Consider the following 14,259-nt stretch of genomic DNA (forward strand, 5'->3'; position numbering starts at 1 on the left):
AGGAGGAAGTTCATATACACAGTTCATATACACAGGTGGGTGTAAGCTGGAGGAGGAAGAAGTGACCCAATGCGCAGTGGTTCACTTCTACCTCCTCCTGCCACATGATCTCTGTGGAGGAGGGAAAGAGAGAGAGCAGCTGATGCTGGCAGCTTCACAGAATTTTGCATAGCATGTTCAGAATTCTATACATTCCGTGGAGGTGGAAAATTCTGCACAAATTCTGCAGTGTGCAGAATTCCCCTAGAAGTAACATTTGATATACCACCTTTCATAGTTGGTTAAAATACAATAAAATGATTTACAACACAATGAGGTAAAAGGAGCATCACATTTAAAATATCAATGCTGACTCAAAGCATTCTATAGTGCCTTTCCTAACTATTTATTTGATCTTCTTATGCCTTCTGAACTGGGCTTCCAAGATGGTAATTTCAAACAATGTCCACGCCCGATTTAAAATCCTAACCTTTCCAGATGCTCCTTTTTGCTTTTTATTTTTTTTTACCATTTTTATCATAGTTACTCTTTCAAAAGTTAAATGCTGCTACAGTAGATTTCCTCAGTGTCTTCACTCCAGTTATTAACTCAAATTTGATCATATTATGATCACTATTCCCCAGCGGGCCCAGCACCGTGAAGGCAGAAATTTTCAAAATTGTCCTGGGGGAACCTCAGCCAGTCAGGTTCTCGGAATATCCACAATAAATATGTACGAGATTCATTTGCATACCAAGGAGGCAGTGCATGCCAATTGATCTCATGGTTATTCATTGTAGATATCCTGAAAACCTGACTGGCTGAAGTTCCTCCAGGAAAGGTTTAGGAATCACTGCACTAAGGGCTAGATCTAAAATAGCTCCCTCTCTTGTTGCTCCAAGAAGCAGTTATTTATTTCATCTAAGAATTTCACCTCCCTAGCATTTCCCAACATGAAATTTATCCAATCAATATTTTTATTTTCCTCATATTTTTATTGAGATTTATATCCAATCAATATTGGTGTAATTGAAGTGACCTATTATTATACTGTTGCCAAATCTGCTAGATTCCCTAATTTCTGTTAACATTTCTTCATCTGCTCATTCTGCCCTGGCGGATGGTAGTATAACCCTACCAGTATTGTCTTTCCCTTCACATATGGAATAAGGATTCCATGTTGCTATCTGTTTCCTTTTTCTTTTAAGGCTCAATTCCCTCTCTAACATATAGTGCCACCCCCCTCCAATTTGATCCACTCTATCATTGCGATATAATTTGTACCCTAGTAACAGAGGGGCATTTTCGATATGACATCTAAGTCCGACTTTGGATACTTTGCTTAAAACTTTCAGAATCCAAATGGCGAATATTGCAATTTATGAAACAGCAAAACATTTTTTTTCCCGAAAATGGCCGCTTGCTAGATTTTGTGCTCTGTGCATTTATCTTTTTGGTTCATCTTCGGGAGAAAAAAAAAAAACCATCAAAAGTGAAAAACACACAAAATCAAGCCATTGGGATGTAGGGGAAGCCAACTGGCCACACAGAAATTCCAACAAAGCAGTGGGACACCCTAGGGGGCACAGCAGTGGACATCACATAAGAGCTCCCAGGTACACATCTCACCGTTACTCCCTTATATTGTATGGGGAGCCCTCCAAAACCCACTTTACCCAACTATACACCACTACAATAAGCCCTTAAAACTGCAAATGTCACCTTATTGGTGTACAGTAGGTTTTTGGTGGGTTTTAGGGAACTGATACTTTTCCACAAGTGTTAACAGCTACAGTAGGATATGGGCCTGGGTCTGCTTTGCCACAGTGCACTGCACCAACCACTAGGCTACACCAGGGATCTGCTTGCTGCTCTAATAGGATTGGCCATAAATCTGAACCTGTCAGAGGCTGGTATGTACGGTTTCTTTCATATCTTTGAGGGGTGGGGGGGGGGGGGTCATTCCTCTATTCCTCCCATGGTTATCTGATCATTTAGGGTACTTTTTTGAGGCTTAGTCATAAGAACATAAGAATAGACATACTGGGTTAGACCAATGATCCATCTAGCCGTTTCCAACAGTGGCCAAGCCAGGTCACAAGTACTTGGGAGAAACCCAAATAGTGGCAACATTCCATTCTACCAATTCCAGGACAAGCAGTAGCTTCCCCCATGTCTGTTTCAATAGCAGACTATGGGATTTTCCTCCAGGAACTTGTCCAAACCTTTTTTAAACTCAGATACACTAACCGCTGGTACTACATCCTCCAGCAACGAGTTCCAGAGATTAACTATTTGTTGAGTGAAAAAATATTTCCTCCTATTTGTTTTAAAAGTATTTCCATGTAACTTCCTTGAGTGTCCCTGAGTCTTTGTACTTTTGGAACAAAAAAAATAATAATAATAATTTCACTTCTATTCATTCTACATCACTCAAGATTTTGTAGACCTCAATCATATCTCCCCTCAGCCGCCTCTTTTCCAAGCTGAATAGCCCTAGCCTCTTTAACCTTTACTCATATGAGAGGCGTTCCATCCCCTTTATCATTTGGGTCACTCTTCTTTGAACCTTTTCTAATTCCGCTATAAATTTTTTGAGATACAGCGACCAGAACTGAATGCAATACTCACAGTGAGGCCGCACCATTGATACAGAGACAAATTATTTTTGGTCTTATTTACCATCCCTTTCCTAATAATTTCTAGCATCCTGTTTCCTTTTTTGGCCACCACCGCACACTGAGCAGAAGATTTTAGCATATTACGACATTTAAATCTTTTTCTTGGGTGCTGACCCTCCAAGGTGAACTCAGGTAACTATGATTCAGATTATTCTTTCCAATGTGCATCACTTTGCATTTGTCCACATTAAATTTCATCTGCTATTTGGATGCCCAGTCGTTCAATTTCCTATTAAAACAATAGGTCTAACTCAAAACGTCTTAGCTTTAGTCCTGGACGTTTTTGTTTTGTTCCATTATGGCAGAAAGATGTCTAAGTGTTATAAACGCCCTAATCCCACCCCCAACCTGCCCCCTTGTGATGTGGGTGCACTGCAGATAAAATACATAGATAAAATGTTTGCAAAATAGGTTTTGAAAATAGCAATTTGAACATTTTGGCAAGCAAAACATCCAAATGCTGCTTTATGCCACTTATTAAACATTTTTCTCTTTTGAAAATGAGCCCCACAGTGTCCCATTGGTTGTCCTCCTTCCACCAGGTCTCTGAGATGCTTATTCTATCTACCTATCTTTTCATTTAGTGCTATATACTCAACGCCCCCAATCACATTTTTTAGGCTTCTAGCATTTGTATACAGATATTTTAAATTGTGTTTTTTCTTTGTTTCTACAAGCTGCTTAGAAGTTGACAGAGAATTTGCAATCTTTACTCTGCTCTCCCCTTAAGGGTTCCTGGTCTTTTTTCACCTTTGTTGCAACCTCGCTGTCGGGATTCCCTAACTTCCCTGTTTTGATAATATCCTTCAAAAGATAACTCACTCCAAACCATGTGCTTCTGAGCAACTGTCAGCCCCCCCCCCCCCCAATTCTAGTTTAAAAGTTGCTTTATCTCCTTTTTAAATATTAGCATCAGTAGCCCGATTACATCCTAAGGCAGAGCCCATCCTTTTGGAATACGGTCCCCCTTAACCAGAATGTTTCCCAGTTCACTATCGATAAGAATGTAAACCACTTTGATTGGTGGACACAAAAAGCAGTATAGCAAATCTCTAAACATGGAACTGCCCAAAATAGTAATGAAATAGCTTATCCATGATATCCATCCAGAGTACATGAAATGCCTTTGAAACATCGTTAACAATAATAACCTGAGACTTATCCACTTGTACAAACAGGGCTGGCCCAACCTTTAGGCAAAACTAAGCATTCGTCTACGGCAACATCTTCTACTGGGGGGGGGGGGGGGGGGGGGGGGGGGGTGCAAAGAGCCTGTCAATCAAAACAAAACAGATCCTGACAATCACACAAACTAAAAGAAAGAACAGGAGGTACCCTTATTAGAGCCAGTTTAACCAGATTATTTTGGGATGGATGGTACTGGAGTGATCTTGATTGATGGAGGGGTCCAAGAGGCCTAAAACTTAATTGCAAAATTGAAGTTTTGCCTAGGACACCTAATATTCTTGGCACTGGCTTTGTGTGCATCCCACATATATGTGCATATATGCATAGGCTTCCAGAGCCTACCACTGAACAGATTTTTTAAAAATGGTTCCACAATGCATATAAGCTGAGCAATCCATCACTCCCACATTTACCTTCTGTCCATCTCCAAGCATCCTCTTCCTGGAGGCTGCAGTGTCCAGAGGCTTCAGGATTCTTCTTTCTCGCAGCATGCGCCAGTCAGTACCTGGGGTTAGCAACTGAAACATGCCCAAGGACAAGTTTTAGCATCGATACTTACAGAATTATTCATCACAAGCAAGACACAATTCATAAGTGAACTCAGAACCAAGAACAGCAGCTATTAGGCGGTGATGGCAAACATATTTCAGGTCATCTGGGTACCTTGGGTTAAAATATTGCACAAAGCCTGGCATTCAGGTATGTGTATATCCAAAGAGGCACAACAAACGGAGAGAATTGTACATCGTCTGTCAATAAGCTTAGCCCTACCCAGTACCACAACCCCTCAGGTCCCACACACTCACTGCCAACAAACTGAATCCCCTCTAGTGCTACAGCTCCACACTGGTAGCAGCCCGAGTCCTTCCAAATGCTAGTTCCACTTTCAGGGTCAGCATTACAGGGGGGGGGGGGGGGGGGGTGTGCAAACAGGACAGTTGCCCTGGCCCCCTCATGCCACAGGGGGCCTAAAACTGAAGGAGATAAAGGCTTTGAGGCTCCCTTCTAAATTTCTGCCAGGGCCCGAGCATGCTCAACACTGGTCCTACCCACACGCCTACAAAATGGAGTCTTCCCTAGTCTTATAGCCACACTGGTCTCACACTCACTGGCTCCAAGCTGGGTCTTCCCTAGTGCTACCGTCTCTCAGGTCCCACATTCACTTCCCCAGTGTTGCACTCTCCTCAGATACAAGGGTTTAGAAAATTAGAATATGAAAGCAGATAAATGGTAGCAAGCTATTCAGCTGTGTAATCTGGCCTTTGTCCTTCCTGATGTAATAATATAGATTCAAAGTAATTTCTGGTCTTCACTTCTTCTTAAGGAGAAATTAGGTCTTTCCTGATATTTTTCTTTCGATTAGTTCTTCATACTATTCCAGAATGAGTGGGATAGTCATGTCCATCGACCAGCAGGTGCAGATAGAGAATACAGAGTTGAGCTGTAGCCTATATACTCAGACCCAGCTCCTCAGTAAATACTACCCATGCATGAGACCTCCGCCATGGAGCCCACTGAACAACTGAGACCATTAAAGAAAACAACCACTGGGCTGAAACACCAAGGGGCCTGCCAACAGCGCTGCCCCTCTGGTTGGGCTACCGACCCACAGACACTTCCAGCTGACCCAACACCAGCCCTACTGGCAACCTGCCCACAGCGCAGTCCCTTCCAGAAACAAGGGTGGGCTTCTGGAATAGTGTGAAGAATAGAAAGAAAATTATCAGGCAAGACCTAATTTCTCCTTCCATTATGTATCTTCCCACTATTCCAGGACAAATGGATATCAGAGCCAGTCACACTCAGAACCGCAGCACCGAAGGCAGCGTCTCTGCATGCCGCCACATCCACCCAATAGTGTCTTGTGAAGGTATGCAGTGTAGCCTACGTTGCCACCCAGCAAATGTCCGACGGAGTGGCACACAAGACCTCAGCCCATGAAGCCACCATCCGGTGTCGAATGCGCCTGCACCACTGGCAGAGGCTGCCTGCCTGCCTGCCAGCAAATACGCTGTTACCACCGTCTCCTTAATCCAATGCACTATCGAAGTCTTAAGAGACCACCAGGGCAAATTCTGCTTGCCAAACAGAACAACCTGTCCGACCTCCGGAAGTCATTTGTGACCTCGAGATACTGCAAGAGCACCCTGTGCACGTCCAACAGCCTCAATGAAGCTATCTGAACCCACGTGCTCCTTCCTAAAGGACAGACATGGAAATGGGACTTGATATACTGCCTTTCTGAGGTTTTTGCAACTACATTCAAAGTGGTTTACATATATTCAGGTACTTATTTTGTACCAGAGGCAATGGAGGGTTAAGTGACTTGCCCAGAGTCACAAGGAGCTGCAGTGGGAATTGAACTCAGTTCCCCAGGATCAAAGTCCACTGCACTAACCACTACGCTACTCCTCCACAGAAAACTAAAATAGAACAGAAAACAAAAATGAGAATGTTATAATGCCTTTGTATCGCTCCATGGTGCTACTACACCTCGAATACTGTATGCAATTCTGGTCACTGCATTAAAAAAAAAAAAATATATATATATATATATATATATATATATATATATATTGAATTAGAAAAGGTACAGAGAAGGGCAACAAAAATGATAAAGGGGACAGGATGACTTCCCTATAAGGAAAGGCCAAAGCGGCTAGGGCTCTTCAGCTTGGAGAAGAGATGGCTGAGGGAGACATGATAGAGGTCTGTAAAATAAAGAGAGGAAAGGAATGGGTGGATGTGAATCACTTGTTAACTTTTTCCAAAAATATTAGGACTAGGGGCATGCAATGAAGCTATTAAGTAGCAATTTAAAAATATATATTTATTCACTCAATGTGCAATTAAACTCTGGAATTCATTGCCAGAGAATGTGGTAAAAGCAGTTAGCTTAGCAGGGTTTAAAAAAGATTTGGATAACTTCCTAAAAGTCCATAAGCCATTATTAAGATGGACTTGGGGAAAGTCCACGGCTTATTTCTAGGATAAGCAGCATAAAATCTATTTTACTGTTTTGGGATCTGGCCAGGTACTTGCAACCTGAATTGGCCACCGTTGGGAAACCGAATACTGGGCTTGATAGATCTTCGATCTCTCCCAGTATGGCAACACTTGTGTTCTTATGATTTCCATTTTGCCTGGGAAGGACCTGGTAGAACTAGTCTGTGGTAATTTAAGGAATGTAAGATCCGGGGAGAGGAATGTAAGGGATTATAAAGAGAAGATAGATAGGTTGGTGGGCCTGAATGAAGTGTCTTAACAGTCAGGATTAGTATTTTGAACTCTGTCCTATAATGGATAGCAAACTAATGCAATTGACAAAAGAGTGGAGTAACATAGTCATACCTTGTTTATCTTATGCATAATCATTACCCCACATAACTCAAGGTTGACTCAAAAACTAGTTGTATTAATATCTAAATCGTTAACTGTATTAATGTTACAAATTAGTTTCCTTTATTAATTCAATTACAAAATACCTATAAATTTGCATCAAATGTATTACATTGTTATAAAATACAATCAACTCTTCCCAAACAATCAGCTCATCCCAAACATACATTCACATCCATAATACTCATCCATACCTGTAAACCACATTAACTACACACAAAAAGGGCTAATATCACTGTGAACATCTAAAACATATAGCCTACGCACTATATGTGGGGTCAGGTGTGCAGGGACAGGAGGGAGAGGTGTGGCATGGAGGAAGACAATTAATACACTGACTAAATTAGGGTATGAGAACATTTACTTAGAGAAGAAATATCCTCACCGTGTACGTGTATCACTCCTCCCTCCAAACACAAATTTATTGGGGGGGGGGGGGTCAAGGCCCAAAGCTCCCCCCCCCCCTTAGGCTATGCTTCATCCTGCTTGAAGTAGGCTTGGAGCCCTCTGTGGCATGAGGGCCTAGGGTAACTGCCCTGGCTGCCACCTCCTATCAATGTCCCTGCAGGAGGAGGGGTAGCAGTTGAAAGTACAAGAAAATCCAGAAGGAATTTTAGATTTCCCAAGTGCCAATTTAGGTGGCCCTTCTCTAGCCCACTTTTACTGTCTCTATCCTTTTGAAGGTACCAGGTCCAGAACGGAACAAAATGACAAAGCCTCTTCTGAGACCTTATTTGGAGTAGTCTCTCTATTCATTGTGAGAATATCCTCAGTCAAGATGAAATTGTGCAATGTTAACACAGGCTCATGAGAAACTAAGACCTAGGACTGACCCTAACGGAAGGTAAGTCTGGAATAAGGTTTCCAACTGGATCCAGATTTGCCCAACAGGGTTCGAGTCCCTTCACCCATTGTGGGTGGCCAATCTCTTCCCTTCAAAAGATTCACTTAAGATTCTGGGCATTTTTTAACGCCAAGGTTCTATTGTTAGCTCATTTTTTGCTATGCATAGCATTTGCTGTTCACCCTTTTCTCTCTTGTCCTTTAATTTGCACACTTCTCCTTGCCTTGGAAATAACTCACCTGGATTACTGCAACTCTCTCTATGCCAGAATTCCTCTCTACTCCTTCAAACGTCTTCTTGTACAATCAATTACTATTAAGCTTCATTATTCACATCGCTGTGATCATACTACACCTCTTCTCCATACAGAACACTGGCTGTTTCTGCTCGCATAAAATTCAAGGTCCTTTTCTCTGTGTACACTATTAACATTCAAAGTTGGTAAGATTCTCATTCCGTATACTCCCTCCTGCTCTCGCTGCTCCTCCAACAGCAATCTTCCTACTCTCCCTTCCCCACTTCTATTCACCTTAATATCTCGCACGAAACCGCATTCAGCTATCTGGGTCCTATGTTATAGGACAGTCTCCCTCCCCACGTGGACTCAAACCTCTATTACAACATCCATGTCATCACTCAAGACATATCTCGTCTACATAAACCGCACCTTTTCCTTGGTTCCATCCATTCTCCCTTCTTTATTTCTCTCTCTCCCTTTATTATGATTGTCAACTGCATAGATTTATTTATTTATTTGGTTCACTTGTATCCCACATTTTCCCAGCTTATGCAGGCTCAATGTGGCTAACAAAGTTACTGGAAAATTACATAACACAACAGGATAAATTTGGTCCAGTATACAAAGGTTACAAATTTAAGTACAAAGTGGCTAAAATAAGAGAATACGGATGGGAATACAGGAGCAGCAAAAGGGAAGCTGACAGAGGGTGAAATGCGGGTAAACTAACAAAACGGGAAAAAGGGGGTTAAGCAGCATTGTTGACTTTGGGGTAGGCTTTACTAAACAAATAAGTTTTTAGTAATTTTTAAAATGTTTGATGATCCAGTGTTTCTTTCAGGAGCCTCGGCAAAGCATTCCAGGTTTGCAGGCTGATGAACGAAAAGGAAGAGTCTTGAATTTTAAATTCCTGCATGAAGGGTAGTGCAGATTTAGATAAGTTCAAGATGACACCAAGGAATTTCTAGCAGGTAAATCAATCAAATCACACAATTAGATGCCATTTCTTGTCCCTTGAGGTATGTACGTACATAAATACAGTAGACCCAGGACTGGGTCAACCTTTTTGAGTGAATCTGGATTTAGTCTGAATTGAGTCTTAATGCTATGAAATCACAATGGCAGCAACAGGAACTAGAATGAGGGAGAATAGCAGGATCAACATAGATTGAATTAATAACCTGAGGTCACTTACCCCTCAGAAACTCATACTCAAGTTGCAACAGAGTCTATCAATCCCAAAACAGCTTCATTGGTCATCTTTCTTTAAATCCACAGATAAAACAATCATCTTTGACCATAAGGGGCTGCCAGAGAGCAACAGCCTTCTCTCCCTATATGCCCAGCAGGGAGCAGCCCTGTTTAGCAACCTCATAATTATCAGTGATCACCTCAATAAGTTACCTCCTATTTGAGACACATCCCATCATGTACTGCTCCCATGGAGTTCTGCACCAATTTGCACTGCATCTTAGCTACAGTTAAGAACATAAGCCTAGCCATACTGGGACAAACCAAAGGTCCATCAAGCACAGTATTCCGTTTCCAACAGTGGTCAATCCAGGTCACAAGTACCTGGCAAGATCCCAAAAGAGTAAAACGGATTCTATGCTGCTTATTCTAGAAAAAAAAAAAAAAGTAGTGAATTTTCGAAAGTCCCATCTTAATAATGAATCTAAGAACATCACTCCAAGTTTTATTATCTTCATTGTAATGATATTAATATTGATATGTTACACGCTCATGACTGTATATCTAGTGGCACACAGTGGACATACAAAAGACAATACAGTAAACCCCATCCCACCTAGAACTGTTGTAACCCCCTTTTCTTAAAGGGGCAACAAAGTCAATCGTCATAAACTATATCCACAGCACCTAAACCCCACTTGGAGTATGGTGTTCGGTGTGGAGGTCATATCTCACTAAAGACATAAAAAGACTAAAAGCAAACAAGCTACCCCATGTGTCAAATTGCAGGAGTTCTCTGCTGGGAGGGAAGGATGTAGGATATGTTTCAGTACACTCCAAAGATGGCCAGAGGTCATCATATTTACATTTTGAGCACCAGTTTATAGAGAGGTTTGAGTGGGATATGGGAGAAGTAAGATAGCTGTAAAATCAGGATCATAGATCGGTTTGTTCATGACAATCTAAATACACTTGACTGTTCACTGCACGATTGTGTATGTTGTAATGTTGTGTTGCTATAAAGCTTGTTCTTGTACAAGTTTGATCCTGAATAAAAACTGTTTGAAATTAAAAATGACTAGAAGCAGTTCAGAGAAAGGCAATAAAAATGCTACACGGTTTGTGCCCAAAGACACATGAAGAAGACCTGAATATAATATACCGGAGAGATGATACAGATGTTTACTTGAAAGGTATTAATATACAAGCAAATCTTTTCCAGAGATGGGGAAGCAGGAGGACACAAATTGAGGTTTCAGGGTGGTAGACTTAGGAGTATCGTCAGGAAGTACTTTTTCCACAGAGAGGCTGGTGAATGCCTGGAATAACCGCCCTGCAACCACTGAATTGAAGATGCTTCACTATCCTTTAGTAGTGGCATTGTCAAATTCTGTAATTACCAGCCCTGATCACTGATTTTATTTTATGAAAAGGCATGACATTAGCCTGTCTCCAGAATGCTGGATTAAACAGATCCATCGGCAGATCTGCCAGAACCTCTGTGCTCCCTAAACATATCCCTGCCTGATCCCCATACTCTGTGTGAACCCTCTCTTTTGTAAATGGTGTGGCATTTACTCCTCTGACAGTTTTACCTTCTCTTTCATTCTGAGGTTACCGCTATAAACTGGAGTCGATTGCGCAATGACTTTTCTCTCTTCCACCACATCCTTTTTCTTCTCTTCCTCCTCTCCTTTTTCTGGAACCTCCAGCCGTTTCAGCACCACACGAGGAAACTAGATGATGAAAATGAATGCCCTTGTTAAATATCCTTTGTCTCCTTAAAGCTCAGGCAGAGACTGGTGTGTCAGTCTCTTCTCCCCCCCCCCCCCCACCACATGTGCTTACGCTAGAGGCCCCACCATGCAGATGCACAGCCAGCATGGCTCAAAGAAACAGATGCTTCCTGTTCCATCAGTAGACAAAGAAAGGGCTCCCTGACTACACAACTCACACTCTCTGGGCCTTCCCCTGGTACTGCCCGATCTTTTCCCTCTAGGAATTCCTGCAAGGAGTTCTTCTTGGTTCTGGTTGGAGTAGGGGCTGGCTCCTCCTTTAAAACAGGCTGTGTGGGCTCAGTTTCTGGCTGGAACTCGGTTACAGCGGGCAGCAGCCTGTGAGCCTTTATACTGCTCCGTAGGAGGATGATGGGGTCATCTTGCTCCTCGACCTCAGCATTATTCCTCATTTCTTCTGAAGTCTGAAAAAGGTAGAACCATTAGTTAGTATACAAGTATTGCCATACTGGGACAGACCAAAGGTTCATCAAGCCCAGCATCCTGTCTCTAACAGTGGCCAACCCAGGTCACAAGTACCTGGCAAGATCAAAAAACAGTACAATACATTTTATGCTGCTTATCCAAGAAATAAGCAGTGGATTTTCCCTAAGTCCATTTTAATAATGACTTATGGATTTTTCTTTTTAGGAAGCTATCCAAACCTTTTTTAAACCCTGTCAAACTAACTGCTTTTACTACATTCTCTGGCAACGAATTCCAGAGTTTAATTACACATTAAGTGAAGAAATACTTTCTCCAATTCACTTTGTAGCTTTATTGTGCACCCCCCTAGTATTTTTGGAAAGTGTAAACAAACGATTCACGTCTACCTATTTCACTCATTGTTTTATTGCAATAAAAATACTTTAAGGCTAAAGCTTCAGCCTACTGCTAAAAAAATCTTTACTACAGGGGAGGGGGCATTAGTCACATGACCGGAAGCCTGGTACATACATCATTTTCTGATAAACAAGCCACTTGTTTCCACTTTCCCTTCACGGACCTTACCCTTATCAAGGTTCTCACAGTGTAGACAATTAGGACAATTTGTCCTGGGCACCAAGTTGTCCTCTTTAGTCAATTTTTGAATATACAAGCAGGCAAACATAAAAAAAAAAAGGAAGAGGGGGCCATACCTGTCAAAAGCTGCACCCTGTTCAGACAGGGCTTCCACATCCAGCACCAGGCTGAGAATGAGCTACTACTACTTGACATTTCTATAGCGCTACTAGGGTTACGCAGCGCTGTACAATTTAATAGAAGAAGGCAGTCCCTGCTCAAAGGAGCTTACAATCTAAAGGACGAAATGACAAGTTGGGGTAGTCTAGGTTTCTTGAATAGTGGTTAGGTGCCAAAGGCGACACTGAAGAGATGGGCTTTGAGCAAGGATTTGAAGATGGGCAGGGAAGGGGCCTGGCGTATGGGCTCAGGGAGTTTATGAGCTAAGGGCTTTCCTTCTTTTCTAGAAAATCCAGAGAATATTTTGCACTGGTTTAAATGCATCTGGACTAAAACCACACCGAGATGGTTATGTCTTGGTTTTCAGAGGCATACAATGTGATACTAAAAGAAGCAGTGGTATTCATTAACTGGTTACTTTTGTAACTTTGCACCAAGTTTGTAACCACTTGTTGCCATATTATCTCCACTCTCATCTCTCCCTATATTCCTCCCCGGGAACTCCGTTCACTGGGTAAATCTCGCTTATCTGCACCCTTCTCCTCCACTGCTAACTCCAGACTCAGTTCCTTTTATCTTGCTGCACCATATGCCTGGGATAGACTTCCTGAGCCAGTATGTCAAACTCCATCTCTGTCCGTCTTCAAATCCTTTTTGATGCTGCTTTTAACTCCTAACCCTTATTTTATCATCCTCACTTTAATATTCCCTTATCTCTTGTTTGTCCTGTTTGTCCTAATTAGATTGTAAGCTCTGTGGAGCAGGGACTGTCTCGTCACGTTCAAGTGTACAGTGCTGCGTAAGCCTAGTATCACTATAGAAATGATAGATAGTAGTAACTGAAACTGGTTACTTTTGTAACTTTGCACCAAGTTTGTAACCACTTGCTGCCATATTAACTCTCCTTGTTCTGGACAAGCAGACTGAAGAGTAGTGGCTGCGAGATCCCTGAAATGAAATTTCAGGATACAGAAAGATGCACCAGGAGGACCACCCAATACATATCCAACTTTTTAGTTTATTTTTGTTCACTTTATTTTCTGTGCTCTAGGGAATACTAGGGTAACACGCTCCCGTATTTGCTACAAATTCATCCTGCCTCCTCTCCAAAGCCCTCCCTTTTACCCCCCACCCCTCCCCGGGCAACCTTTCTCCACCTGCTGCATGACAGGAGACAGAAGGGGAGCTGACACTCACCACTTCAGGCTGGAGACGAGAAGATCTCCTCACAGGCATCTCTGCTTCCTTCTTTCTCATTTTTAAAATCAGGCACGGCCCTAGCCCTCCTGCAAGGTGGGTGAAGATGGAAAGCGAGCCGCGCAGGATCTGGCGGGCTGCGACCAAGCGTTATGATTCAAATCTGTCTCCTCCTCAGTCACAGAGCTCAGCCTCTTTGTGCCCAGCCCGCTGAAGAGCTGCATTTCCGCTTCTCGCCGCTAGAGGCGCCAGCAGAGCAGCGAATCTCTTCGCATTCGCTGCCTCCTTTGCCGGCGAAGGGCAAAGACGAAGCTTTTGAAATTCAAAAACATGCTCAAAGACCCTGCGATGCAGTCCGGGGTTTATCGCTCCCTCCTCGTGGCATCGCAGGGGCATAGCCGTAGCGGGGCTGAACCGCTCTGTTTTTACCCTAGACCTATCCAGCTAAGGAGGTTGTACCCAGCAGCAGCCGGGGAAAACCATTCATCTAGGGGGCGGGGCTTAGCCCCAGGCTGACCTGCGCGACAGCAGCACTTCGAGCCACTGCACTGACGACGCCGGCACCGCGCGAGCATGCTCGGTTCG

At 42.8% G+C, this 14,259-nt stretch overlaps 1 protein-coding gene across 5 annotated transcripts in view; it reads right to left on the bottom strand.

The window, feature by feature from the left end:
- Positions 1 to 14,259, bottom strand: part of LOC115480684 (phospholipase D3-like) — a 72,764-nt gene that overhangs the window by 43,274 nt on the left and 15,231 nt on the right. For 4 of the 5 annotated variants that reach the window (XM_030219518.1, XM_030219516.1, XM_030219514.1 and 1 more), the window contains exons 1-4: positions 13,675 to 14,152; positions 11,475 to 11,720; positions 11,116 to 11,256; positions 4,262 to 4,366 (exon numbers count right to left, since the gene is read on the bottom strand). In XM_030219518.1, coding sequence (XP_030075378.1) covers positions 4,262 to 4,366; positions 11,116 to 11,256; positions 11,475 to 11,720; positions 13,675 to 13,734 — 552 coding nt within the window. In that variant the 5' untranslated portion in view covers positions 13,735 to 14,152. Of the gene's footprint in view, positions 1 to 4,261; positions 4,367 to 11,115; positions 11,257 to 11,474; positions 11,721 to 13,674; positions 14,153 to 14,259 lie in introns of those variants that run through there. The other variant, XM_030219515.1, reaches the window with a different exon arrangement.

Source organism: Microcaecilia unicolor, chromosome 11 (genome assembly GCF_901765095.1).
Source record: "Microcaecilia unicolor chromosome 11, aMicUni1.1, whole genome shotgun sequence".
In the NCBI taxonomy this organism is placed as follows: domain Eukaryota; kingdom Metazoa; phylum Chordata; class Amphibia; order Gymnophiona; family Siphonopidae; genus Microcaecilia; species Microcaecilia unicolor.